The following is a 27,164-nucleotide window of genomic DNA, read 5'->3' on the forward strand; positions in this document are numbered from 1 at the left end:
GGAGTTTGAGGTTGCTGTGAGCTAGGCTGACGCCATGGCACTCACTCTAGCCTGGACAACAAAGCGAGACTCTGTCTCAAAAAAAAAAAAAAAAAAAAAAAAAAGGTGGTGAGAGAGCTCAAGTCAATAGTGGTGAAGGCTAGAGCAAAATGATTACTCTGGGCTGGGCGAGGTGGCTCACACTTGTAATCCTAGCACTCTGGGAGGCCGAGTCGGGCAGATTGCTCAAGGTCAGGAGTTCAAAACCAGCCTGAGCGAGACCCCATCTCTACTATAAAAAATAGAAATTAATTGGCCAACTAATATATATATATATATTAGCCGGGCATGGTGGCGCATGCCTGTAGTCCCAGCTACTTGGGAGGCTGAGGCAGGAGGATCGTTTGAGCCCAGGAGTTTGAGGTTGCTGTGAGCTAGGCTGACGCCACGGCACTCACTCTAGCCTGGGCAACAAAGTGAGACTCTGTCTCAAAAAAAAAGATTACTCTGGCACTTTCTATGGCTGCCAAACCATGGAGGAGACACGTGCTGAGGTCATTTCTAAAAAGTTTCTCTGATGGTACAGAACAAGCACAGAACTTTCCTAGCCTGCACCAAAGGTTGTGTACAGTTTAGATTATTATAGATCTTGAGGTCCAGAAGGAAGTGGCCTAGTTAAATTGTAGCCAGAAAAATAACTATGCCAGGAATGTGGACCTCTTCCAGTATCTTAACAGGGAAACCTGGACTCCTCTCTGAACTCCGCAGGTCCAGTGCTGTTTAATCCTGTCAACTGACTCCCAAACTAGGGTTAATTCCTACCAGGCATGCTGGTAGGAATTTGTTCTAAAAAATACATTTAAAAGAAAGTAAGTACTTAATCCAAATGCCTTACTCCCACAGAGCTCCATGCTAAAGTTCTATCTGGGATGCTTCAAAATGGGTGAGCACTCACTATGTGCTAAAGATTATTTTCAGCACCCTACGTGGATTATCTTACTTAATTTTCATAACAAATTCTGAGTTAATACAAACCCAGGAGTTAGATATCTAAGGTTCAATACTGCACTGCCACTTACTAGCTGTGTAACTCTGGGTAAGTTACTTAGCTTCTGTCTTGGCTTCCCCAGCCACAAAATGGAAATACCAATACTAACAAATGATTGTTCATATATATAAGCCACTTAGGATAGTTTGTGGCAATATAATAAATGTTCCATAAATGCCAATTATTAGTGGCAAGCTTTCTAACTAGTAGGCAATAGCTCTGAGTGGGGCTGACCTATTCAAGCAATTTCTGGCAGTGTTCCTGAATAAAGAAAAGAAGTAGGGGAAAGGCCAGCAGTTGAAGACACCTACACATCCTTGTAATTGATTCTGCTAGCATCTAAGTCTACAGATAGACTTCTGGGTCTCTGAAATCCGTACCAACAGATGAAAGCTCATGCTTCAGGACAAGCTCACGCCATCTGCCCCAGGCTCACCACACAAAGATGGGTACCATTTGTGCTCCATTATAAGTGCTCCCACAAAGGGTTTCTATCCCCCACCCAATGGCCACCACTTAAGGCTGGGATAGGAAGAAGGCGCAAACACCAAAAAGAAAAGCTAGTAGTTTATATAGATAGATATATAGATATATAGATATTGATAGATATTGTGTTTACATAGTCCACAAGTTAAATGCAGGTATCCATAAGAAGAGCATTAACAATAAAAATACAATCTGTGTGTAGCCAAGTACAGAGACTTAAAATGGTAAAACAGCAAAAAGGATCTCACAAAAGTACAAATATACAGTACAAATTGATTTATTTAAAACAGTTACAAAAAAGCACAACAAAATAGAGATTATCCTTAGAATTATTAATGCTTTGTTAAAGATCAGGTAGGATTAGAGGGTAAGAAATGGTGTTGGGTGGGGGAGCACCTGACTAGTTCTAAGGCTTTAGATACAATGCAGTTGATTACATATTAATTCAGCCATTACATACTGGGGATAGTAGTTGGGGGATCAGTAATTTATCTACAGGGAACTCCTACACAAATCAGATCCATCCAGACCTCCCCAGTGCCATCCTTCTCCACTCTGTAGGACCCTAAAGCCACCCGGATGACAACATTCCCATCCTCCTGTCTCCACCCCATTCCCTATCCATATATTCTTCCCTCTCCTAAGGTGCTGTGCAAGCTGAGAGCAGTATGCTCTCTGCAGCTGGAACATATACTGTTTTGGCTACAGGGATCCTGTGTGACTAGGAAGGTTGTTGAGGACTTCAAGTTAGCCATGAGTACAGTCTCTTCCCCAACACAATCTAGATTCTCTTGAATGCAAGTATCAAGCAAGTGAGGAATCAACCCTGCCTTCAGCAATACCAGCAACGTACTAACCACTCACAGCTCACAAATACGTGCAAACTCCCTGTCCGAGGGGGTGGGTGTAAAACCACTGTGTCATCAGCTCTCTCTCTCTGAAGAACCTCAGTCCCCATGACAGTCATAAAGACAGAAATAAATGCTTGCAAGTTTGACAATGGGTAAAGGCACATGGGCTGCTGCCACACACACTGCAGACAGGAACCCAATTTGAGGCCATCTTCACTGCCGGGCATTTGCAGTGGAGTGGCTTTGGGATCACACAGACGTGAGTTTGCAATCTACCAGGGAGGGGTCTAGGCTTAACAGGAGACCTAATAAAGAAAACTTTAGTGTGAAAAGTGCATTTATGACTACTGTTCCTGCTGGGGAGGCAGCAGGGCAAACCGCAACACCTCTCCTCCTTCCGCCCCAGGCACTGTGCATAGTCTGCAGGTGAGGAGAGAGTGCAATCAACTCCGGCATCTTAAGGGCCAGGGTCGTCCTAGGCCCGGACCAGGCTTCTGGTCCAAAGATGGATCCTAGAGTTGAAAGAGCAACTGACAGCTGCTAAGACCCAGATGCTTATTTTATTATTGCATAATGTGGGAGACCTTCCCTACCCCAGGGAAGCTGGAAGGTAAAGGCTTCCCAGCAAAGGGCTAATAGGTTACTGATCAACGTCCAACCTAGTAAGGTTCAGCTCTTCAACTGTAGTGTACACTTTTTCCCATCTGAAAGGTACTGTACCTTCAGCGTTGTTTAGTAAACTTAGCCCTAGGAGGCCAAGACATCTCCCTAAAACTTGGCCTCTGTCCTATTTACTTTATTTATAAGACAGTGACCAAATCTCCCACAGCCAATTTGTCAGGTTATCTTTACTCCAATGGACCTAGGCCATTTCCTAGTCAACCCATGTCCACCTTCATCTCCAGTGTGAACACTCAACTCTTCAATATGTCTGCTGTTGCAAATTTAAATCACACTACCATCCTGTGCTTTCCCCTAAATCACCTATGATGCCCACTGGTAAAAATGAAATCAAACCCCACTTGAGCAGCTATTTCAGCCAAACTTCAAACCGTCTCCCAACCCCAGAGTCCATGTAACTGGAACTACACGAACCTTGCTGGGATGTGGCACAGGCCCTAATGTGGTTCCCCATCACTCAGTTTTTAAAACAGGATACAAGATACCATAAAGGAAAGAAGTTAATACTACAGAAAACACCCACTAATAGGACCTACTTGTTTCTCCCTCAAGACAGTCAGACATTTGGAGCCAAAGGGCTCCTGACAGCACTGAAGCCATATCCCTTTGGATTTGCCAGCCCACCAGCAGCATTTCATACCATCCCTATTCAATATGACTTTGCCATAAAATAACACTGGTACAACACAGGTAAGAAAGAACAGGATGCCTGGACTTAATCTACATGGCCAAAGACAGGAAAGGACTGGGAGCTCCAGAGGATAGCAGGCAGGACACTGAGCACACAGCAGCAGTGGCAAAGCAGCACAGAGCAAAGTCCTTGGTGTTACGACCAACTGGGACCAAGAGTATGGAAGGGTCAGTCCAGATCTGCTGGGGCCCCTCCCCTCAGGTACAAACACTCAGCTCTGAACTCTCAAAGCCGGTTCCCCCATGCCACCCCCTCCCCCGTGTACAGTAATCTTGAAAGGAGTGATGACTCAAGACTTAGGTTATTATTACCCATCCTTTACCGGGTTCCCCTTCTCCCAAATTGGTATGGACGATTCTGTATAGTGCCAGAGAGTGAGCAGTCCTCCCTCTATCCCAAAGCTCCAGGAATGTCCTACCACTGACAAGGGACTGGGTCTGGCCTTCATCAACTGCCCATTCCCAAAAAGCTGACAACTTCCTCACTAAAATGATCACTCTCTTAAAACCACTCTCAGGTCTCCTGCAAACTTAGGAAATTCCTATAAGGAAGAATGGACACACCACAGGTTACTCCTATTTCTCACGCCTGGAAGAAAAGACTGAACCAGAGGGAAAAGGCAAGGGGAATGCCACAGCTCTGACCAAGATTTCAAGCACAGGCCTTCTTTTCCTGGGGGACCATACTTTATGAAAGATACCTTTGCAACTCAGCAAAATCAAGTATTAATATGTTACATATGCATGGCACGATATCATGGGAGCTGCTGGTACTGCTTTACCAGCAAGAGACAGAGCAGCAGCAGAAACGTCAGGGCCCAACTTGCCAAGTTCCTCAAGAATCTCTGTGGGATTCAGCAGGAGTTACCTGGCTGGAAATTCACAACTAGCCCAAGTGGAGAGTGATTTGATTTAAATTACTTGGCTGGTATCTGACTAGATACAGCTTTGCTCCCATAAGGAGGAAGCTCAGTTGGTGTCCTTGTGGATGCTACTTGAGCATCTACTGTGTGCATGTCACCATATTCAGCTGATGAGACTTCCTATGAGGAAGGACGCTTGCAAGAAACCCGTGCAAACAGTAAGCCCTAGGAATGAGTTGCTCATGAAACAGCCAGAGCCTTTTCCCAAGGCTCTGAGGAATCTGAGGGGATTCCTCAAGACTCAACCCCACAGGCCCCCGCTGTAGGAAACAAGCCAGAGAAAGCAGCATTCAGATATAATGGGGGGCAGAGAAGGGAAAGGACATGATCCCAAACACAATACAAGGTTGGTGTTTGGTTCCGACATGACCCGGAGACTGAAGTACTCGCAGTCAGGTCAGCAGCTTCCTTTGGATGGACCCCCACCCCTCCCCGAAAAGCGGAGTGACCAGGTAACTGCTTTCAAGGAATGAAACCATGGATTATAGGGCTTGTAGCAAACAAGCCAGTTTCCGTCACTCTGTCCCCGCAAGAGAACAACCTTTAGCACCTGAACACTAAGAATGACTCCATTCTCAGAACTTCCCCTCCCCTCAGGAGGTAGGTAAGATTATTTATCCCCATTTGGCAGCTGGGGAGGAAGTGAAAGAGCGAGAGGTCACGAGGCTTGCCTGAAGTCTTTGACAGAGCAGAGATCAGACCTCAGAGGTTTGGACTCCTGACAGCAGGCCGGCCCCCGGCCAGTCCAAGTACATCTATAAAGGAAATGCCAGGATCATACCCTGGGAGAAGCCTAACCAGAGAGCTGGGTGGACAATACCCTGAGTTGCCTTCAAGAGTCTAAAGACCCCCAAAAAAACAAAAAAACCACTCACCCACCTGAAAGCTGGTGGGGGAGCCTAATTTCCAATACCCAGTGGAAACCCACAGTCTGAGCTGATGCTAAAAGTTGTGAAGAAAAACCATGGGCTTGAGACATAGGGGGGCAAATGCAACTAAGATTGAAAATACTCTTTGCAGAGGAATATACCACCACAGGGTGAAATCTACTGCAAGTATCGAAATGTCATCAAGACTATCCTCTTAGAGCTGGCGGTGGGAGGGGACGGCTTGGAGAGGCCAGAATGCTGGGAGAGGCTGTGTGAAAATGCCAGGATGGGCGCTGCCCAGCCAGGTGCATTTGCCCTGTTGTCCTGGCCCAGGGCACAGTTCCCTTCTTGGTTCTCCACCAAGCTGTTTGGCAGTGGAAGAGAAGGGGACATGATTGAGTTTTTAAAAATAGAGACTACAGCTGAAGGGGAAACCAGAGAGACCCCTACATACCAAAAAACTAGAGTTCTTGGTCAGAGTGGATAAAACCAATGTTGCAGAAGGGGAAAGGCAGTGCAGTTAGGAATGAGGCCCAGGTCAAGACGCCATGCAGAGAGGTCAGGGCAGCAGGAGGGTGGGGGCAGCGCAGGCACTTAGGCACAACATAGACAGACAAAGGCAGGGTGTGGGTGCCTAGGGAAAAGGGTCCACTGGTTCTTTCAAAAGTCACTGCTACCAACTAAAGACTCGGTGAAATTTCCAAGCAGGTCTGGCATGCTGAGTCGGAGGAGCTTTGTTAGGTCAGCTACCTTCCTGGAGCCCTGCCTGGAACTCAGTCAGCCTGGCTGTCAGGCCTTTATCCTAAAGTTCCCTGACTGGGTCCCCAGCAAGGCGGTACTTCAGCCTGAACCCTGGAGGGGCTTCTTGCTCTCCTGCCCCCAGCTGCTAGAAGCTTTGTAGCAGGAATGGTGAGGAGAGGTGGGGAAGGGCTGTGACACAGAGGATCAAGCAGAGTCCTTAGATGAGTGCTCCTCCCACAAACCCAGCCACATACATCTGTAACAAAGTCACCCTTTAAAGTGCACGTCTCTCACAAGAAGGGTTCTGGGTGGGAACCCTCTTATTTCCAATCTTGGGGCCTCCTGCCCTACCACACAAAAAAAGAAAGAAAAAAACCTTCTGACAGTTTAACTGCTACTATAAGCTGTGGATCATCATTTTTGGCTCTTTCTATACTCCCTCCCTCTGCCACCTGCTCCCAAAGCCCGGACTTCCCCTTGCAGGAGCTAGGGATGGGGAGGAAAGAACAGGGAGGCCCTGATTTTGGAATGTTTCTTATCCTGTGTGCACCCCCTTCCTTCCCTGGCCCAGGCCTGCTGCTCCCCAACACAGCACCCTCTGGGGCTGTGCTGAAAGTATGTCACGGAGTAATGAGCAACAGATCCTGCCTGAGGAGGCTGACTTCACGCCTCCCCTTTCCCCCCAAATCTCACTGCCAAGAGAGCCGGTCCCTGCTCGGCGTGTGCAAATCCTCTGCCTGCTCACAGTGAGGCTCAGCTCTGGGGCAAAGCCCCAGTCTTGGTCTGGGGAAGAGGTTCATTTTCCCGCATTGGAACGCCCTTCAATGGACAGCTTTACCTCCTGTGGAATGAAAGAGGGACGGAGCAGCGCAGCCCGTGCCTCCTCCCCTTGCATGCTGTATCTTTGGAAGTTCAGGGCTGGCCAGCAGGCCTGACCACCGGGCTCAGGCTGGGAGGGCTCTACCACATGGGAGCCCTCTCCTGCCGGCTGGCTCTTCCCCTCACTGTCACATAGCTCTCTGGGTCCCAAGACTGTCCTCTCAGGCCTTTCTCGGGGGGGACCCAGCTGGCCTGGGGGAGCACAGCTGGCCTGAGAAACTGAGTTACTGTTCAAGCTCTGTAAACTGATAGAGATGCAGACATCTCCCACCTGTAGCCGATGGCAGGGCAGAGAGAAGAGTTGTGCAGTCCGCCCGGGGCTGCAGGAGGACCAACCCTGGCCATACACAAAGAAGGGGTGCTCGGGGGGCACCTCGATGCTCACTTTGCTCTGCTGCTCACCAACCACGAAATGTAGCATGACAAATCCAGGCCATTGGCTCTCCTGAATGTCCACGACCGTGCTAGAGTCAATCTTCAGCCCCCCGCTCACTTCGGCACTGCGCACAAAATCCTGGGTCTGGAGGTCCTCCACCCGCTTCAGCTCCCCGGTAGCCAGCTGGATGATGGCGCCTTTCATGAAATGGGAAGGCAAGTGGGAGGAGGTAATGGGGGGTGGCGATGGCTCCTTGTCTGGGAAGGTGGCTCTGGCCTGCACGTCCAGACTTGATGCTACCAGGATCTCCGAGCCCATGGGCAGCAGGCCTGGGTCAGTTCCAGTGGGCACCAGGTTGCCATTGGCTACAACCACTGCTTTGGGTAAAGGTCTATGTTTCACTGGTTCCTGATGGGACTGAGGGTAGAACCCACGGGCCTGATTTTTTTCTGCCAGCTCTGCAGGGTTCCTGGCTGACCCTCGCCCTTCACCCTGATGGTCAGGGGTATGATGGGATAGGTTGAGGGGGCTGGGTTCATCCTTCCTCTGAGCTGCCACCACACGATAGTCCTGAGAAGCTAAAGCGCCAACCACCCGCTGGACCTCAAGGTCAGTGTCTGGGGTCCCTCGGTGTGCCGGTGCCGCAACCTCTACCCGTGGAGTCTGAGAACCTGAAAACAACTGTCCGTCCACCACACATTCTACAACTGGCACCAGTCCCTGGCCTTCACCCTTGCTGTTGGGGGAGTCGAGGGCTTCGCTTTCCCGTCTTACTATACTTCGCTCTCGTTGTCTCTGTCCTCCATTGGCAGCAGCTGCTTCCAGAGCAGACTGGCCCTCCTGAGGGATAAGAACTGGGCTGGAACCTGCTGGAGGGGTTTCATGCAAGGTATACCCAGCAGGTAGCCTGGACATTTGATAATAAATGGGCATCCGGCCTGGAGCGAGGTCCAGCGGCTGAGTACTCGAGTGATGTGGCAACTGCCCAGGTGGGGAGGTGGCCGAGGGGGCTTTGTTAAATGAGTGGGCCGGGGATGAAGCCTGTGGGGGAGGAGTGGCTCCTTCTGCCAGGAGGGAGGCATATGGCACAAAGTGTGGAAGGTGAGATGTGGCAAGGTTGGCAGAAGGAGAAAGGAGAGGACTCGGTAGGAAATTAGGTGGCACAGCGTAGGGAAGGCTGTAAGGGGACCCAATAAATTGCAGAGAGGTGGACGGGAGCTGAGCATAGTGGATTGGGGGATAATGGATTCCTGGGTGTTGAATCAGTGAAGACGCTACATTAAATGTGGGGGGCAAGGGGCTCATGTTCACCACAGATGGGAGGCCAGTTGGTGAGAAGGTGGCAGGTGGCACAGCCACCTTATACAGCATGCCATACTGGTCCACCGTTAGACCGGTGATGGCCTCAGCTCCGTCACCCCCCAGGCTGACTCTGGCTCCTGCCTGGCTCTGCCCGGCCACCACAACCCCTCGGGACCATTCAGAAGCATCACTGGCGGGTGTGTGGTTAGTGGAGCAGCTGGTAGTTCTCCCCATATCCTCGCTGGTCACGGGGAGGTCTCGTTTCTTTGGTGGAAGGCATTCCTGACTCCTCTCATGAACAGGTTTCATATTGCTTTGTGGTGTTCCTGGAGCCTGGAATGGGTCGGCTTGCTCCTTGGGGCATCAGAAGGGGCTTCTCTGTGGCTTCCCTGCACCCCTCTCTGTTGCTGGCTGGGGCACCCACATCTGCTAGGGAACAAATCAGAGGCAAAGAAAAGTAACCTACAGATGAACCAAGTCAAAGGAAAGAGCAAGAACTGTGCCCATGGAGGAAAATATAACAAAGGGGACTGCTAGAAAAAAGGAGATATGAGAAAGGGGCAGACAAGGAGATTACCCGCCCCACCCCATGCCACTCCCACTCATCCACCTAGGACATGAAACAAACAGGGAAACCACAAAGCACTATACGAACAGCATTCAATGCTACATAAATAACTCGTGGGATCCATAACCCCCGAGAGACCAACAGCTTCACAATTAGTCATGCCTCTCATGAGCACCTTGACTGTTCTCAGCCTTCTCCTCTAAGGAGGCTTTGAACACATGGTCATTGCTGCTGGGTCTTTTTAAGTTTTTCCTTTTGCTAAGAAAGACTAATGTGCCATCTTCTTTCCCTGAACATATGACCTCATCCTTGCTTCCTTTCCCTAGCCTAATTTGGGTTATGATCTCACCTACTCCCATCCCTCCCACCCCAAGCCTAGCTAAACTCTCATCCTCCTTTGCGTCATAAGTCACAAGCACCTCAAGGACTGAGATGTCAGTAAGTCCTGAGGTCTGCTTGTGCTTTTTTAAAAACTTTCCTCCTTAAACATGTTATGAAAACTGCCATCGTCTTTGCTCCATGAAATATACTATATTCCAACTTCAGCCCTATAAGTGAGAGTGATTATAGTAGTTTGCTCTACAACTTGTTTCTCCTCCTGCCCAAAGAGTAACAAAACTCTTCTGATCTCACACAGATTTCCTGCTCCCTAGTCTTGCAAGACTTTTTGTCTTCTCACTGACCACCTTCAATGTGCCGCCTTTACTCATTCCCTTTCTTTTCTTCTTTGTCCTTTCTTTTGCCAATGGCTCCTTTTCCATTATAGGTCTGCCCTAGGCACAACTTCATAAAATTCTGGTTCCATTCCTCTAAACATGGCTGTTTATGTCTATGGCTGTATGATTCATAAGAAAGTTCTCTCTCCTTTCTCTTATCGTCACCTTTCACAAATGCTTCTGTCCATTGTTAACAGAGCAACTTTTTGGTCTGAATACTTCAACACACACGAACGTTGCCACCTACTTCTTCCAATCAGGCTCCAGTTCTTTGGATCTTTAAAGAGCTTTCAATGACATTACATTCTGTCTTTCCACTGTCACATCCCAGATATTTTTCTGCAACAAGGACTCCCAAGTCCCTGTATTACCTGAGCATCCAGTGGTGCTTCTGAGCAGCTGTAGTAAGTGTCCTCCCGGCTGACTTGGGAGCCTAGGAGATAGAAATAGGAATGGGGTAAGCAGGAGGGTGAACTCTGACTCTCCCCAGGGTCATCATTAAAGGCAATTCCAAAGCATTAAAGCCCATGAGTCCTTGCTGCATCCTCTTCTCCAGAGGTAAAGACGCATTTATCCAGAGTGCCTAGACAGTTGAATAGAGAAAAAGCCATTTCTTAAGTGCTAATATGTAGGAAGACATCCCTGGAAAAAAAAGTCCATGTGTCAAATTTCATTGTTTTTCCTTAATATCATATTCTTCATTCTCTACCCATCCCTATTCCCCAAAGGTTAAATTTGCTTCCAATCCAAATTTCAGTGAAATGCCAAATAAAAATGGAAGACTTAACATTGCTCCCATGTGAACAATGGGAAGTAGTAAAAAACAACTCCATGAATTTCACCTTTATTCAGGGCCTATGAAAACACAGATCTGGAGGTTACTGAAATGAAAAAAGTGGCACTAGATGAAAAAGAACAATTATTTATGTTTCTGGGGCAGAAAAAGAGGTCAAGGGGGAGTTGTCCAAGGGGAAGACTTACTAACAGATTTTCAGGGTAAAAGAAAGAGCTTCTGTGTGTGTAAAATCTTCTGAGTGACAACTTTATATGAAGTGCTATAACAGATGTGAAAGAAACTTAAAATATCACCTTGGTCCTCACGTAGTAATCACTAGGGAAACAAACTACTGCCAAACTATCAATATCTACACTTGCCAGAAACGTCAAGCACTGAGGAGTGGAGACTTAACCTTTGAAAACAGAGAAAGTAGTACTGATGAGTACTCTGAGAAACTACCAACTGTCCTGCCCAAGTCCTACAAAACACTGCAAGCCTCTACCCAAACTGAAGGCAACATTTATGTCTTAAGATTGGCAAGATGCAGGTGTACATAAAAGGTGGAAGGATAGGAAAACACAGTGTGCAAAGTCAAATTCCTAATAACACAAACACAAAATTACAGTGTGGGCACAAATCATGCATCTGTTCTCTGCCAGCAGTTTCAGTAACTGAAAAGCAGTTAGCTTTCTTTTCATTCCCAACAGAAATTGGGGTCACATCTTCAATTCCAGAATGATCCTTGCTCTCAGCAACTAAAGCATTAAAGAAAACTTGCCTCTAGCTCACTAAGGAGTTAGAAAACAGGCTAATAAAAGCGCTCAAAGAGGCAAAAGGTCTGCGGGAAGTACAACAAAGAGCCAAGCCTGTGTACTGGGTTCTCACAACGCAAAACACATTTCAGAATCTGAAACCTCGGCCTCTGGAGAAGCTCAATGAGGATTTCTCAAGGGGAAGACGCAGTTTCTAACCCCAACTGAGTTAACGGGCAGTTCCTGAGAGCTGCCAACGCTGCCAGCAGAGCCTGGAACGAAGCTTTTCATTACGCTTGGGTCGGAATCAAGAGATTGAACCCAGTCGGAGACCCGAATTTGCTGAAAGCGAGAGGTGCGACCGACAGAAAGCGAGAAGCTTGTTAGAGACCAGGGGTTATGGCTTCCCGTGATCCCGCAATCCTTGCTCCAAAAAGGGTAGGGCCCAAAATTGGGAATTCTGCGTTTGGAGACTGAGAAGCCGACCCTTCACCAAGAGGGAATGGGCGAGGCCCTGCAGGCGACGCTTCCTTGTTTGGGGGCCCCTTCCCGCCCCGGAGCCTCAGACACCCTGGCCCGCTAGGACACAGCCGCGGGGGCGCCAGGACCTGAGGATGCCTCCACGGCCGGGCCAGAAAGAAGCGCGCGAGAGTCAAGGCTCGGCCTCTTTCGCTCCCTCCGTCCGCGGTTCTCGGGCCCCGGCTCGGCTGGGCAACTGGCTCCTGGGGGCCACTTCCTCTGGGGATACGTGCCCCGGCCCGCCTGGCCTCACTAAGGCCAGCATAGCGGCCACCACTCCCGAAAACACTCACCGGCCCATTTCACAGCGCTTCCTGGGCTCCTCCCGCTCGTCCCGGAGCCGCCGCAACCGCGGCCGCCGCCATCCCCGGCCCCGGAGCCGCCCCACACCCAGCGCCCCCCCCCAAGCTGGGCGCCCGGAGATAGCGTCACGCGCGCCCCGCCCCCGGCGCGGATAGATTGCGTCATTACCCGGGCCGGAGAGCGACTCCCAGGACTGCCTGGGAGAGGAGGGGGGCTGACTACCCGCCTTTCCCGTCCAGCGCCCCCTCTGGTGGGAAAACAAACTACTCTCCCTAGCACCGGGTCACGTGAATAGGCCTGAGCCCGGCCCCCTCACTCTGACCCCACAATGACCCCGCAATTTTTCCACCTAAGTAAATTCTGGGGATCCCAAACAGAGGTCTGGGGCGTGGCCATCAGCGACCCCCTCCTTTCCTGGACTTCCGGTCCTGACTTGTGAAGTCTCCTTTTGAAGGGAACCTCGGGGAATCCTGAGGTGACCCAGGCCCTGGAGAGTAAGGAGATCCCTCCTGGGAACCCAGGCGGAGATAGGAACTCTTTAAGAGTTGAGAAATGGCCCAGAGGGAGACGAAAGTGGACCGGCCTCGGGGTCTAAGGGGCAGGTGAAGCAAGTAGTGGGAGACCTGAAATTTTATGGGGAATAAGACGGAGGGGTTCAATACGATGGGAAGCAGCTGAGTTTAGCGGAAAGAGGCCTTGACTGCTATGCAATATTATTAGGTCACCATTCATTACAAATTAGTACAGTTCCTAGCAGCATGAACATCTGATTGACTTAAGTGAAAACAAAAATGAGCGCCAGTTGAATTTTCAACTATGTACAAAAGTAGTTATGGATAATTTTCAGAAAAAAACGAGCAAAATTGGGAAAAAATAAGCTTGATTGCTGGAGAGATTGGATTCTCAGTGGATTTTTTTTTCCTTTGAGTTTCTGCAAACTCTTCAAAAAATAGCAATTGATTTTTGTTTGATTAAAAAGTACTGGCTGGTCCGTGATCCCTGGGGTGTAGCTGTCTGATACATTAAACATCATGTATTGGCCGGGCGCGGTGGCTCACGCCTGTAATCCTAGCACTTTGGGAGGCCGAGGCGGGCGGATCGCTCAAGGTCAGGAGTTCGAAACCAGCCTGAGCAAGACCCCGTCTCTACCAAAAATAAAAAGAAATTAATTGACCAACTAAAAATATATATACAAAAAATTAGCCGGGCATGGTGGCGCATGCCTGTAGTCCCAGCTACTCGGGAGGCTGAGGCAGTAGGATCGCTAAGCCCAGGAGATTGAGGTTGCTGTGAGCCAGGCTGACGCCACGGCACTCACTCTAGCCTGGGCAACAAAGCGAGACTCTGTCTCAAAAAAAAAAAAAAAATCATGTATTTAATGTTAAAAGATATAACTACGGTTGTGTATGTTTATGTAGCTGCACAGAAAAGTTGTGGAAGAATACATAACTAGTTAACATTGGTCATTTTGGGAAAGAAAGTGGAATGGTGGTGGTCAAAAGCCACAAAGGCAACTTTTAATTTTGTTGTGAGAATATTATCTTAGACGTATAAAAATGACTAAGTTAAGGTACTAATACAGTACATGATCTCCAATATTCTAGAGAATCTAGACCTCATTTTCATATTTTCTCATCTGGATGGGCACAAAGGATCATCAAAATTATTAAACACCACCACATACACACCCCACTCCAGACCCAGCACAAATGGGAAAAATATAGTGAAGCTACTGCTGACATCTAAATTAACAGAGAGGAGGACTTTGCTTCATGAATATTAATATTGTTCATAATGGTCTCCTTCTCTCTCAGTTTGGCCAAGAAGGAAGTCCTGTGGTCCCTCAGTGCATCAGTTTTAGCGCTAACAGGCATTCTGCTTTCTAGTTCATACCTAAGCTCACTTGACATTCAAACTGCCAAGCCCACACCCTCAGATCATCCAGGTGCAAAGGAAAAATAAGAATCTCAGGACCCCCCCAAAATTCATTATGCCAAAAGGGACAATTGAGCCTGACAACTGAGTCACACAAGCACTGCCATCCTCTCCCCAATGAGATTCAGGGGTCCTCTTTTAAAGCCTGGCTGGCAAGGTGGTCTTGTTATACAGATAAGATTCACCTTAACAGCCCTCAAGGAAATGTTTTTATTCAGACCTTTAAGGGTGTCAGACTTTGGCAAGCATGTCCCAGATCAAATAGGCAGGGCTTGGCTGCATCTAACATAGATTCTCTATAAATGCAAATCTCTCCCCCAGTTTTCCCACCGAGACAGCCTTACAGCATTATTCCTGTTTAGCCATAGCCATCTCAAAATCTGGCAAAGAAATGCATTTTGGGTTAAAATATTTCTTAGTTCCTTTAGCCCTAGACAAAACTCTTCCAAGATCCAGAGTCCCTATAAAATGAGTGCATGTCAATTATAACCTTAAGACTGTAGCCAAAATAAACTCTTAAATGTGGATTACAAGTTTATCTCCACAGATACAAATCAAGGAAGAGATAAGATCTCTCAGCTACCCATCCTGAGAAGATTCCTAACACTGATAATTTCCTCTAACCTCTTTTGTTGAATGTTCATCTTATCTTATGTAGATTTACTGAGCACTAAATAGAACTTTGCAACAATACTATCACTTTCATTACTCACCTCTGTCACCCCTCCCTTTTCCTATGTATCCCCTTTTTCCTTTAAATGTGTTCTACTGAGAGTCCACAACAGATACTTTGTGGGCTGCATTTTTTGCCAGTGCAACCTTAAAATTTTGGTTTAATACACCTCCATTCAGTGTGACTCTCTCTTTTTAGGTCACTTACTAACACAGGTATATTCAAGGATAGCCAGTTTATTTCAGATCAGGAAATATACTCAGAGAGCTTGAATTTTTTTTATAAAGCTGTAAGAGCTGACACAGATAGATGTAAGGAAAAAAAGTTTTTTGGCTACTAGCCAATAACTTAATGACATAATGCAAGGGTGTGACTGTTTAAAAAACAGGTGAAATGTAAATGACTTCCTGGTTTGGTGCTGCAGTCCCAAAAGAGTGACTCTTATCTCTGCTATATCCTGTTCCAGAACTCTTTGCTCCCAGCAATTCTCATTTCTTTGGTTGTACATTTGATGATAGGAAACTCCATACTAACAGTTTGACAGGCCGGGCGCTGTGGCTCACGCCTGTAATCCTAGCTCTTGGGAGGCCGAGGCGGGCGGATTGCTCAAGGTCAGGAGTTCAAAACCAGCCTGAGCAAGAGCGAGACCCCGTCTCTACTATAAATAGAAAGAAATTAATTGGCCAACTGATATATATATAAAAAAAAAATTAGCCGGGCATGGTGGCGCATGCCTGTATTCCCAGCTACTCGGGAGGCTGAGGCAGAAGGATCACTGGAGCCCAGGAGTTTGAGGTTGCTGTGAGCTAGGCTGACGCCATGGCACTCACTCTAGCCTGGACAACAAAGCGAGACTCTGTCTCAAAAAAAAAAAAAAAAAAAAAAAAAAAACAGTTTGACAGGAATATTAGTGACAAATAATATAGTTTTTAGATTTATGACACTAAAATAACCAAAAGTTACCTCATTTATCCAAAACTATAATTCTCTGGAATCTGGATAATTTCCTACTTATTTATATATTAAGTAAACTCAGGCTTTTATGTGTGAAACTGGTTTAATAAATAGGCATTGAATGAAACTTCACAAAGATATCCTAGTGTATCCCAAACTGGGAGACTTTCCTGGCTAATTCTTTGCTCCCCTTTCCTCATTTCTACTTTTATCTATTTTGCCTATTTGTTAGCTACCTGTTTTCAATCTCTCTCATCTAGAAGTTCTTTATTTTCTTTCACTGAAGTTTTCTTTAAATCTCTACTGAGTTTTAAGAACTGTGAATTAAAGGGGGATTTTTTTTTTTTTTTTTAAATAGATAGAGTCGGCTGGCCCGGTGGCTCACGCCTTTAATCCTAGCACTCTGGGAGGCCGAGGTGGGCGGATTACTTGAGGTCAGGAGTTCAAAACCAGCCTGAGCGAGACTCTGTCTCTACTATAAAAAATAGAAAGAAATTAATTGGCCAACTAATATATATAGAAAAAATTAGCCGGGCATGGTGGCGTATGTCTGTAGTCCCAGCTACTTAGGAGGCTGAGGCAGGAGGATCACTTGAGCCCAGGAGTTGGAGGTTGCTGTGAGCTAGGCTGATGCCACAGCACTCTAGCCTGGGCAACAAAGCGAGACTCTGTCTAAAAAAAAAAAAAATAGATAGAGTCTCACTCTTGTTGCCCTGGCTAGAGTGCTGTGGCATCAGCCTAGCTCACAGCAACCTCCAACTCCTGGGCTCAAGTGATCCTCCTGCCTCAGCCTCCCGAGTAGCTGGGACTACAGGCATGCGCCACCATGCCCAGCTAATTTTTTTCTCTATATATTTTTAGTTGGCCAATTAATTTATTTCCATTTTTTTAGTAGAGACGGAGTCTTGCTCTTGCTCAGGCTGGTCTCTAACTCCTGAGTTTGAGCTATCCGCCCACCTCGTCCTCACAGAGTGCTAGGAATACAGGCGTGAGCCACCATGCCTGGCCTAAAGGGGAATTTTTAAAGGTATTTGGGACATTTGGGGACTGAAAAGTTAAACTTCCATATGTTTTGTCCACTCTTCCCCTTTCCCTGAATTCTTATTGAATTCCTTTATTGTGTGTAGATTGAATTTTTGTGATGTGAGGGCTTGAGCTATTCTGTTGGAAGGAAAACAGCAACAATAAAATCCTGTTTTGCTGGTTATTCTTCTCCCTAAACGAGCAAGACTTTCAAACCAGCTCTCCACGTTGACTACCTCTCATTGCTGACTTTTCTAGTCCTATACTACAGGCGTGGGAATTCAGAAAACTATCCCAATTCTTTCTGACATTAGGCATCAAACCAGAGAGAAGCGCTGGTAACTTGAGAAACTATGTATGTCAGAACAAGAAGAGTAGGTGGCTTTTTTCATATTGTCATCTTTTCCTGCTTTTGTATGTTTTGGCATGTAAAAGTGTCGTTTTAGGAAACAAACTTTTTCTTCGGGCACCGATGGCAGAACACCAACTAATCCCAAGTATACATGAAATTATAAAAATACTTCATAGATTCAGCTTTGTCTAGAAATGTGTTGGTACCTGGTGTTAGATTATTTTGCAAGAGGTTTTCTGGATGTCCACATGTAGAAATAAGCAATTTTTGAATAATTCTGTATCCTCATCTCCGCATGCCTTTAATGTTATATGACTTCTCCAGATTCCAATGGGGATTTCCCTTCAAAGTTCATTACTATTTTATTTAGAAGGGGGTCTTGTAATTTCCCCGTAAGTTGCTAATATGTCCTTTGGGGAGGGGAAATCTCCCTTTCTTGTATACTTCCTCAGACACTTGCCAATGACTTTCATTTTTGTCAGACACCTCCAGTGGAACTCTCAAATACTGACACTCAGTAAAAATACTGACTATTGGAATAAACTGAAGGAAACCTGATCCCTATTTGAATTGCAAGAGTCATATCTGGAGGATTGATCCACAGAGAAGCAAATACATTCAAGGCATTGCAGAGTGATCAGGAATTCCACGGGGCTTGTTGAATGAATAAAGTGGGCATGAAGAAATTGGAGTCCTTTATAATACTGATAACTTTCTTTTTCTCTGGAAAGCTTGCTTAGTAAGGTGATTTGTGAGCTGCTGTATCTTGTGGTGAAATAATGTTCAGCTCTGCCTTCAAAGCTGATCACCTTTGGGTTAACTTGCAACTAGTTATCAATCACCTAAAAGTCCTGGGAATCAAAAGAAAAGTGAGAGGCTTAAAAAAATAAAATAAAAAATAAAAATGCCAAATGTTTAGAGGCTTAAAAAAATAAAATAAAATAAAATAAAAAAGAAAAAAAAAAAAGAAAAGTGAGGAAACACTCCATAGCAAGCTGCCTCTCAGATCACTGCACAATCCCTAAGGTGATATATTGCCTAAGACCTCACTTAGCAATTTTGGAATTTAAAGGAATGCTTCTGACTTGTGGGGAAATGGTAATGATTATTATAGTGATCAACACATTTTAAAAGTTTCTAAATACTGTTCTGTATCTTGATTGTATCAATACCAAGATCCTGATTATAATATTCTACTACAGTTTTGCAAGTTGGAGAAAACTGGGTATAGGGTACTGTAGGCATTTCTGTATTGTTTCTTTTTTCTTTTTAAAAATTTTTTTCTCTTTTATTAATAATTATCAAATCAAATTTTTTTTTTTTTTTTTTTTTTTTTTTTTGAGACAGAGTCTCGCTTTGTTGCCCAGGCTAGAGTGAGTGCCGTGGCGTCAGCCTAGCTCACAGCAACCTCAAACTCCTGGGCTCGAGTGATCCTTCTGCCTCAGCCTCCCGAGTAGCTGGGACTACAGGCATGCGCCACCATGCCCGGCTAATTTTTTTATATATATATCAGTTGGCCAATTAATTTCTTTCTATTTATAGTAGAGACGGGGTCTCGCTCTTGCTCAGGCTGGTTTCGAACTCCTGACCTTGAGCAATCCGCCCGCCTCGGCCTCCCAAGAGCTAGGATTACAGGCGTGAGCCACAGCGCCCGGCCTCAAATCAAATTTTTAATTTCTATTTTCATTAATTTTATTTCTAGATCAGAGAAGCAGAGGAGTCTGTATTGTTTCTTACAACATGTGAATTTCCATGTGAATCTACAACTATCTCAAAATAAAAAGATTAATTTAAAAAAGTTTCCAAAAGTTGAAAGTATAAAACAATGTCCAGATCACCAGACTTCTCTCCACTAAGGCAGAGAACTTTATCTAATCAGTCTTTTTAAATGTTCAGTAGCTACTGAGTTTGAGACCTCTGGGCAAATTTTTCTGGAAGAGCTTCTTTCCCTTTTTTCAAACATACACACAAAATGCCATTCCTTTTGTCGGCTTCAAGCAGTTCAAGTAGTATTACACTGGTGAGCCGGACAGTGCTAATGAGTGCTGTCTTCTTAAGTATGACATATTTTCTGTTGCCTTTTGCTCTTTCCTCATTCCACTGGGTCACATGAACCATTAACCCCCCAGCAAACTGAAAAACTGATGATCTCTGATTATAAGGAAGGTTCAGGTGAGATAAATATTACACATACACACAATTCTCTGGCTGTTGAGTTAATAGCTTTATTGAATTACCATAATCTACTGGTAGGAAGGCAGTTGTTACTCAAACTTCCAAATTGATTTTTAGCATTCTGTAGCCAGATCTTGCTGATGTTTGGGCATTATTTAGGTAATAAGGGCCTAAGGAAAGGACCTAAGACAAATGAAATTTATGCAAACCCAGTGGTACCCATTATTGTTACCATGAACAATAGGATGACGTTGATGGTGTAAACAGCCCTTGTAAATTTTAAACCTCATGACCACATGTTCCTTCTTTATTTTTTATTTTACTATGGGATGGGGGTGTGTGTTGTTATGTTGCCCATGCTGAACTCAAACTCCTGGGCTCAAGTGACCCTTCTGCATCAGCCTCCCACAGTAGCTGGTACTACAGGTTTGTACTACTGCACCCATCACATGTTCTTTTATTTGATTCTTACAATCCAGTGATACATATTATTATCCAGATAAATAGTATCCTAGTGCAGCTGCATGATCACAGCTCACTGCAACCCCAAACTCCTGTGCTGAAGCAATTCTCCTGCCTCAGCCTCCCAGGTAGCTGGGACTCCAGGTACATGCCACCACACCCAGCAATTTTTTTCTATTTTTAGTAGAGACAGGTCTCACTCTTGCTGAGGATGGTCTTGAACTCCTGCCCTCGAGTGATCCTCTCGCCTCTGTTTCCAAGAGTGCTAGGATTACAGACAGGTGTGAGCCACGACACTCGGCCAGTATCCTTTTTACAAATGAAGAAATTTAAACATGGAGTACCTGAGTGATTTGAGATAAATAAAACAAATTATCCCTGTGTTAGACCTCAGTTTATTCCTTTTTTGAAAGAAGAGAATAATCGTGACTTTCTATCACTCCAGAGTTCTATTTGTAGCACAAACTATTATCTGGGCACATAACAATTGTTTACTAATATTGGTATTTATATAACAGCCGTTCAGCATTTATCTGAGACAAGTCTGGTATGACTATGATATCTTTTCCCTGAGATGTCTAGACTAGAGCAAAGAACGTTTCCCTACTTTGGATTTAGCTTTGCTCCCTTGCAAGCAGAGTTTCAACTGCAGTCTCAGGTGGGGTGCGGTGGCTCACACCTGTAATCCTAACACTCTGAGAGGCCGAGGCAGAAGGATTGCTTGAATTCAGGAGTTTGAGACCAGCCTGAGCAAGAACAAGACCTTGGGGCAACGAAACAAGACTCTTTCTCAAAAAATAATAATAAAAATAATAAACAAATGCAATCTTAAGTCAACATGTTTTGCAGTGACAGAGTGACTCTGTCTGTTCATGATTAGATGATAAACATCACTATTAGGGTATGGTGAACAGGGTATATAATTTGGAGGCTCAGAGGTTTTCCTGGTTTGTGAAAAGACTATTTTCCCAGGCTCAGTCATCAGTTCATCAATTTATAACACAACATAGTATGACTTGGCTTGTCCCAGTGGATTGCCTAGGACAGGTTACATTTTATACCTCTTCAGCATGACTCTGCTTGTTCATTCTATGGCATAATGTGGCGAAAGAAAGAAAGAAAGGAAGAAAAGAGAAGAAAGAGAAAAAAGAAAGCACAGGAATTTGCAGCCTGAAATTTGGCCTTGGGTTCTAATTCAACCAGTTACTCCTAATCATGTGACCATGGGCAAGGCACTTGACCTCTCAGAGTCTCAATTCTCTCAGCTGTATAATGCAAATAACAATATAAAATGCACAGGGGCTGGGATCAAATGGAACTGTACCTATAAAAATATGTTTTTGTTGTTTTTGTTTTTTGCTCTCTTGCCCTAGCTAGAGTGCCATGGTGTCAGCCTAGCTCACAGCAGCCTCAAACTCCTAGGCTCAAGCGATCCTCCTGCCTCAGCCTCTTTAGTAGCTGGGACTACAGACATGTGCCACCATGCCCGGCTAATTTTTTTCTATTTTTAGTTGCTCAACTAATTTATTTCTATTTTCAGTAGAGACAGGGTCTTGCTTTTGCTCAGGCTGGTGTCAATCTCCTGACCTCAAACAACCCTCTGTCCTCTGCCTTTCAGAGTGCTAGGATTACAGGTGTGAGCCACCATGCCTGGCCTATGAAAACATTTTTTTTTTTTTTTTTTGAGACAGAGTCTCACTCTGTTGCCCAGGGTAGGGTGAGTGCCATGGCGTCAGCCTAGCTCACAGCAACTTCAAACTCCTGGACTCAAGCGATGGACTCCTGGACTCCTGCCTCAGCCTCCCAAGTAGCTGGGATTACAGGCATGCACCACCATGCCCAGCTAATTTTTTTTTCTTTATATATTAGTTGGCCAATTAATTTCTTTCTATTTATAGTAGAGATGGGGTCTTGCTCTTGCTCAGGCTGGTTTCGAACTCCTGACCTCGAGCAATCCGCCCGCCTCAGCCTCCTAGAGTGCTAGGATTACAGGAGTGAGCCACTGTGCCCGGCCCTATGAAAACATTTTTTTTTTTCTAAAAAGCCTTGTGAATGAAAACATTTTTAAACAGCAAAGCACTACATGCATTTTCTTTTTTAAATAATTAACCTTTTTTATTACAAAAGTAATAAATGTTCTCCATGGAACATTTTAGAAAATAAAAGTAAACTGAAAGAAGAAAATAAAGATCACCTATAAAACTACAGGGTTCTGAATCTTTAACAGGTGTCAGAATCCCTGGGCAAGCTTATTACAACACAGATTGCTGGTTTTCATTTCCAGAGTTTCTGATTCAGTTTCTTTGGGATGACCCACAAATTTGCTTTTCGAACAAGTTCTTATGTGATGCCGCTGCTGCCAATCTGGGGATGACACTGAGAACAAGTGACACATAACTTTATGCATGTACAGTACATTTTAAGGGTGTATATCTGTTAGTTTTTATAAAAAAAAAAACATCGTTTTACACTATTATATAACCTGATTTTTTTTTATGCGACAAATTCCTCTTTGCACATTTTTTCCCTATATGTGCTTTGTGCTGCAGCTGAGCCAGCCTAGAAAGCAAGGAAGGAGGTTGCCGACCATCTGGCTTCTGGGAAGGATGAACGAGCTCCGATCCATGCAGAGCGCATTGTCCAGAAAGACCACCTCGTGGAGGCCACGGAGATCCTGGAGCTGTACTGTGACCTGTTGTTGGCTCGGTTTAGCCCTGATTCAGGCTGCAAAGTGAATGCATCATTTCCCAGGCTCAAAGGGGTGACAAGGCATTCCTCCCACCTGGTAAGGGAGAGGGTGGGCTCTAACTTATTGGGACCATTGAAGAACCTTGACTCTTTTATAAGGACAACTACGCCTGCTTGAATAGAATGTGTTGGTACAAAGAGCTGGTTTTTTTAAAAAAATCAAATAATTGTGTTTTTATCTTGAGCTGTAAGGATATATAATAATATAAACTTGTAATAGGAAAATTGGAAAATACAGGCACAATCTAGAGATAAGAATTTTGATATATTTTCTTTCAGTCTGTATGTATATATCTATATGTAACTGTGTGTGTATAAACATACATGTGTGTATATGAATATATATGTATATGTGCATATAGGTTTATATTCCAATTTCAGCTTTTTAAAAAGTCTCTTTTTAAAGATTTAAAGATTCATTGCATAGTGAACATTGTCAATGGGCTACCTTGGGATTGTTTTACTTTATTTTTTGTTTATTTTTTATTTGTTTTGGAGACAGAGTCTCACTTTGTTGCCCAGGCTAGAGTGCCGTGGCATCAGCCTAGCTCACAGCAACCTCCAACTCCTGGGCTCAAGCAATCCTGTTGCCTCAGCCTCCCCAGTAGCTGAGACTACAGGCATGTGCCACCATACTTGGCTAATTTTTATATATATTTTTAGTTGGCCAATTAATTTCTTTCTAGTTTTAGTAGAGACGGGGTCTCACTCTTGCTCGGACTGGTTTTGAACTCCTAACCTTGAGCAATCCTCTCGCCTTGGCCTCCCTGAGTGCTAGGATTACAGGTGTGAGCCACTGTGCCCAGCTGGGAGTATTTTATATCTACATACAAATCCTGCCACATTGTTCAGTGCCACCAAAGTCCAAGTCTTAAATCTTTACTGAAAATGAAAAACTCATCCATCACCTGTTCCCTGGAAAAAACTAATTATTCTACAAAATTGGCTGATGTAGTCAGATAGGATCTGAAGTTTGAAAGATGGTCTCTCCAAGTTGCCAATTCATCAAATAAAGACCATTATAGGAATATGGTAGGACTGAAGAAAACAGGAAGACCAAGCAGAAGGACTATCAAAAATAATTGATAAAAGCTGCAGGGAATCTTGCTATAATGAAAGTGCCAGTGTGATGAGGCAAAGAAAGTTTATGCACATCTACTAGTTTTATATCTTTCCACTGATTGGGAGGACATGAAAAGATCATCAGAGTTCTTCATTAAAGGACTTGTAGGCAAATTAGAGGGAGGTAAAGGAATTTCCTGGATTACTTTGGTTCCCCACCACCCAGAATTCCTGCATCTGTTGCAGCATATGACAAGTTCTGACACATCTTTGGAAGCCTCAGCAATGTTGAAAGCCATTCATTGCTTGTGCAAGACAGTATGGAGTCTGTTGATCTCTGGGTCAAAAGTTTGCCTATCTTCCAGTTTCCTGGTCTCAAAATCAGACAGGAAGGCCACGCGCGGTGGCTCATGCCTGTAATCCTAGCTCTCTGGGAGGCCGAGGCGGGTGGATCGTTTGAGCTCAGGAGTTTGAAACCAACCTGAGCAAGAGCGAGACCCCATCTCTACTATAAATAGAAAGAAATTAATTGGCCAACTAATATATATAGAAAAAAATTAGTCGGGCATGGTGGTGCATGCCTGTAGTCCCAGCTACTTGGGAGGCTGAGGCAGGAGAATTGCTTGAACCCAGAAGATTGAGGTTGCTGTGAGCTAGGCTGATGCCACGGCACTCACTCTAGCCTGGGCAACAAAGTGAGACTCTGTCTCAAAAAAAAAAAAAAAAAAAAATCAGACAGGATTTCATTCTTTTCTTTTCTTTTTTTTTTTTTTTTTTGGTCCCAATGTGTGTTGTAACTTCTCAGAAAACTCCTTCATTTTATTTAAATCTTTAGTCAGTAACTGTAGGGATTTCGTCTTGCTAGTTTCCAAGCTGCCCAAGTGAGAAAGAGCGTCTCCTTGATGCCAAGTCTCAAAGCTCTGGAGAAGCGTGTTAAAGGCATCCATCCCTTTCCAGAACATAGGCATCTTCCATAGAACAGAAGACATGCTTGGTGTGATCACCCCAAGTGGCATAGATTCCACAAATTGGCTGCATATCAGTCAGGCAGAGAATGTTGAGAGGTACAAGTGTCTTTTGCACAATTGCATTATGGGAGAGATCCTGATCCTGCTATATTTTGCAGAGTACCCTTCAGGGAGTAATTAACTTGCAGGCTGTCGTCTCCAGGAGCTGAGTACAGGACAGCACCCGGGGCACTTGAATGGAGTTGGTCTCCATGACAAATTCCACACATTCCCCTCTAAGACACTTTCTAAGCATTTTTTTTTTTTGCAGAAGTTGCTCAAGCAAGGCAAACCCCAAGGACCATCACACTGACTGGAACAAACTGGGCACATGAGATCTTCTTTCAGTAGTTTCATCGCATACTTTGTCCCTTACTAACACGTGTATTCAGCAGGATTGCTGTCTCCCAGGGCATAGTGATCAGATTTATCTCCAGGTCTAGAGATAAGAATTGTGGTAGCTTTCCTTGCAGTTTATATATGTATATCTACATGTAACTGTGTGTATCTAAACATACATATGTGTGTATACACACATATATTTACATATAGGTTTATATTACAACTTTCATTTTTTATTATTGAACATCGTGTTATGAACATTGCCCATGGGCTACCTTTGAAGTAGGGAAAAAAAGAGCCAAACATAGAGTTTCATAATTTTGTGCTTTTCTTAGGTAACTGGATTCTGGTCTGGCTGAATCTGTATCTACATTAATCTGGGTAGTGCCTCAATTGCAGTCACAAGTCCCTGAGTTGAACATAGTAAGTTTGACCAGTTCTAACTGCCTATGACATAATTGTAGGTGAGGCTATCCCTAGTGTTGCCTATTTGGAATTATAGAATTTTGGGGGGAATTCTTTCTTTTCATAAAGGATAACCAAAAAAGTATTTGCTTTTGTTAGTCTTCTTAAGTAAAAATAAATACCTAGGCCGGGCGCTGTGGCTCACGCCTGTAATCCTAGCTCTTGGGAGGCCGAGGCGGGCGGATTGCTCAAGGTCAGGAGTTCAAAACCAGCCTGAGCAAGAGCGAGACCCCGTCTCTACTATAAATAGAAAGAAATTAATTGGCCAACTGATATATATATAAAAAAAAAAAAATTAGCCGGGCATGGTGGCGCATGCCTGTAGTCCCAGCTACCCGGGAGGCTGAGGCAGAAGGATCACTTGAGCCCAGGAGTTTGAGGTTGCTGTGAGCTAGGCTGACGCCACGGCACTCACTCTAGCCTGGGCAACAAAGCGAGACTCTGTCTCAAAAAAAAAAAAAAAAAAAAAAAAAAAAAAAAAAAAAAAAAAATAAATACCTTCTTTCATGGCAATGGTAGAAAAAATAAATAAGACTTAACTGAAACAAAACTTAAAAACTGGATTTTTGAGTGGGAGGAGTGCCATAATTTATAAGGTGTTTAGAATTAGAGGGTTTAAGTTGCACATTTATCAGATGCTTAAAGCAAAGCAAAGCAAAGTGTTTTGTTGTTTTGATGCTAAAAGAACATAATTCCAATGACGTAACATGTTCTTTCGGTTGCTATTCATCTAAAGCAAATTTGCCTTAACTTGATGAAGTTTGCTTTTCTTTCTTGATGATGGTTTGCTGCAGGCATTTAATCATCTGTGTGTAATTTTTTTCTACTTAGGAATTTGGCTTCTGGAGTAGCTCTGGAAAAATTATAAAAGAGCTGAAAGTTGTACTTTTTCTCTGCCCACATAGTATGCCTAACACCCTTATAAATTGTTAACAATACAGTGGAAAACAAACAGAAGTGTGTAAAACATTTTTAGTTCTTAAGACCTCAACTTTGTCCTGGGGATATTTTCCATCTTAATAAAGAGATCTTGGAATAAAGGCAACAAGATCCAAAGGCACAAAGCAGTCTCGTTTAGTTTTGGTTAAGAGTATGAGTTCAGTAGTGAAATGATCCATATTCAGATCCTAGCTCCACCGTTTATTAACCGTGAGACCTCAGGCAAGTCTCAGACACTCAGTTCTCTGGACTTTAAAAAGGGGTTGATGCAATGAGATATCACTTAACTCCAGTGAGAAAGGCGTTTATCAAAAAGTCCCCAAGCAATAAATGCTGGTGTGGATGCGGAGAGAAAGGAACACTCCTACACCGCTGGTGGGACTGCAAACTAGTTCAACCTCTGTGGAAAGCAATATGGAGATACCTCAAAGCGATACAAGTAGATCTACCATTTGATCCAGCAATTCCACTACTGGGCATCTACCCAAAAGATTAAAAGTCACTTTACGAAAAAGACACCTGCACTCGAATGTTTATAGCAGCACAATTCACAGTTGCAAAGCTGT

General features: G+C 44.6%; 1 protein-coding gene and 1 pseudogene across 2 annotated transcripts; both read right to left on the reverse strand.

Moving 5' to 3' along the window:
* Positions 1-1,581: 1,581 nt before the first annotated feature.
* On the reverse strand, positions 1,582-12,720 carry ATXN1L (ataxin 1 like). Of its 2 annotated transcripts, none has more exons than XM_012742431.3 (3): positions 12,452-12,720; positions 10,481-10,542; positions 1,582-9,251 (listed from the first exon to the last, which is right to left on the reverse strand). In XM_012742431.3, exon 3 carries the CDS (start codon positions 9,132-9,134, stop codon positions 7,065-7,067), a length of 2,070 nt encoding a protein of 689 aa, XP_012597885.2. In that variant the 5' UTR covers positions 9,135-9,251; positions 10,481-10,542; positions 12,452-12,720; the 3' UTR covers positions 1,582-7,064. The 2 variants fall into 2 exon arrangements, with proteins under 2 accessions (XP_012597885.2, XP_012597886.2); XM_012742432.2 differs by having other exon boundaries at positions 1,582-9,254.
* Positions 12,721-12,856: 136 nt separating this feature from the next.
* Positions 12,857-25,209, reverse strand: LOC105858910 (E3 ubiquitin-protein ligase TRIM13-like; annotated as a pseudogene).
* Positions 25,210-27,164: the final 1,955 nt, after the last annotated feature.

The sequence above is a fragment of the Microcebus murinus genome, chromosome 20, assembly GCF_040939455.1.
Source record: "Microcebus murinus isolate Inina chromosome 20, M.murinus_Inina_mat1.0, whole genome shotgun sequence".
In the NCBI taxonomy this organism is placed as follows: Eukaryota; Metazoa; Chordata; class Mammalia; order Primates; family Cheirogaleidae; genus Microcebus; species Microcebus murinus.